Here is a 1,003-nt window from a genome sequence, read left to right as displayed (position 1 = left end):
TTAATTCCTAATGTGTTCTAAAACATTGACTCGAAATATTAGATGTCTGGTGTACAGCATGCGACAGGAAGATAGAATAAATCCATAAGTATGGGCAATTAGCTTTGCAGATTTATGAAACCATGCTGTAATATATTAATTTCCTTCAAACACGAGGAGGGATAATACACAAGTCTTGGATAGCAAACATCCGGTGCTAAGGGTACATAGATGTTCGCAATTCGTTTGCAACACTTTAAATGTGACTGAACTCAATAAATGCAACGTCACGGTGTGGTCAGAATTTACGACCCGGTTAATTATGCACCCAGAACGACCAGAACGTCAACATATTCATTTAAAGTTGAAGATGTCATGAGTCCTTGTTCACAACTTTGTGCTGTACATACTACAGCTGAAGTTTGGAAAACAGAAGGTCTTCTACTTTTTGTTTATATTCCTGCGAAATATTCCGACATGAAGGAAATTTATTTAGATAAAAATATACTGCAGAAAAGGGTCGCTATTGGTGGCAATCGCATAAAAATTTCCACTCCAAGATGGCATGTGTCACCTTAAAAACGCCACTATGGACGCCTTTGTGCTCTCGAGCACCAAGCACGATGGCCGTTAGTGCTTCAATTTGGCTTGAAGGGTTCATTATCTCAACAACTATCTCAATTTTTATAACCCCGAAAGCGTATATGGTGCATGCAGCGCAGCCGGACTGTTTCAACCCTGCCGGCTCTTTAAAGATGAAATAATTAGCTTATATACGGAAGTGGTCCTTACAACATGTCAATTATTGAGATCGAGGCGGAACCTGTGAGCAGACTACATCCCGAAAGCAAATTGCTTTTGACCAAGTCTCGGGTAGGTAGGTCGACGTCCTAGCTACATCTGCGCAATGGTCTCGGAAGGTCATCTCAACGTCGGTAGGCTCCAAGTACAGTCCCCAGCCTACATGGAGATTCTGTCGCCTCGTGCTCCAAGTTCGTCCACAAGTTCTCACGCCATAAACTTA

The 1,003-nt window shown here is 42.0% G+C and overlaps 1 protein-coding gene across 1 annotated transcript; it reads left to right on the top strand.

Annotated features, from left to right (window-relative positions):
• Window positions 1-774: 774 nt before the first annotated feature.
• On the top strand, window positions 775-998 carry PHALS_06764 (uncharacterized protein; the record flags this gene model as incomplete). The annotated part of the gene is made up of 2 exons (XM_024720110.1): window positions 775-856; window positions 919-998. The coding sequence occupies 2 exons, from the start codon at window positions 775-777 to the stop codon at window positions 996-998; spliced, it is 162 nt and encodes a 53-aa protein (XP_024585343.1).
• Between the last annotated feature and the right edge of the window lie 5 nt (window positions 999-1,003).

This window comes from Plasmopara halstedii (assembly GCF_900000015.1).
Source record: "Plasmopara halstedii genome assembly, contig: Scaffold_3060, whole genome shotgun sequence".
NCBI classification, from domain to species: domain Eukaryota; phylum Oomycota; class Peronosporomycetes; order Peronosporales; family Peronosporaceae; genus Plasmopara; species Plasmopara halstedii.
The sequence above is the reverse complement of the archived record's forward strand: the minus strand, read 5'-3'. Positions and strand labels throughout refer to the sequence as shown.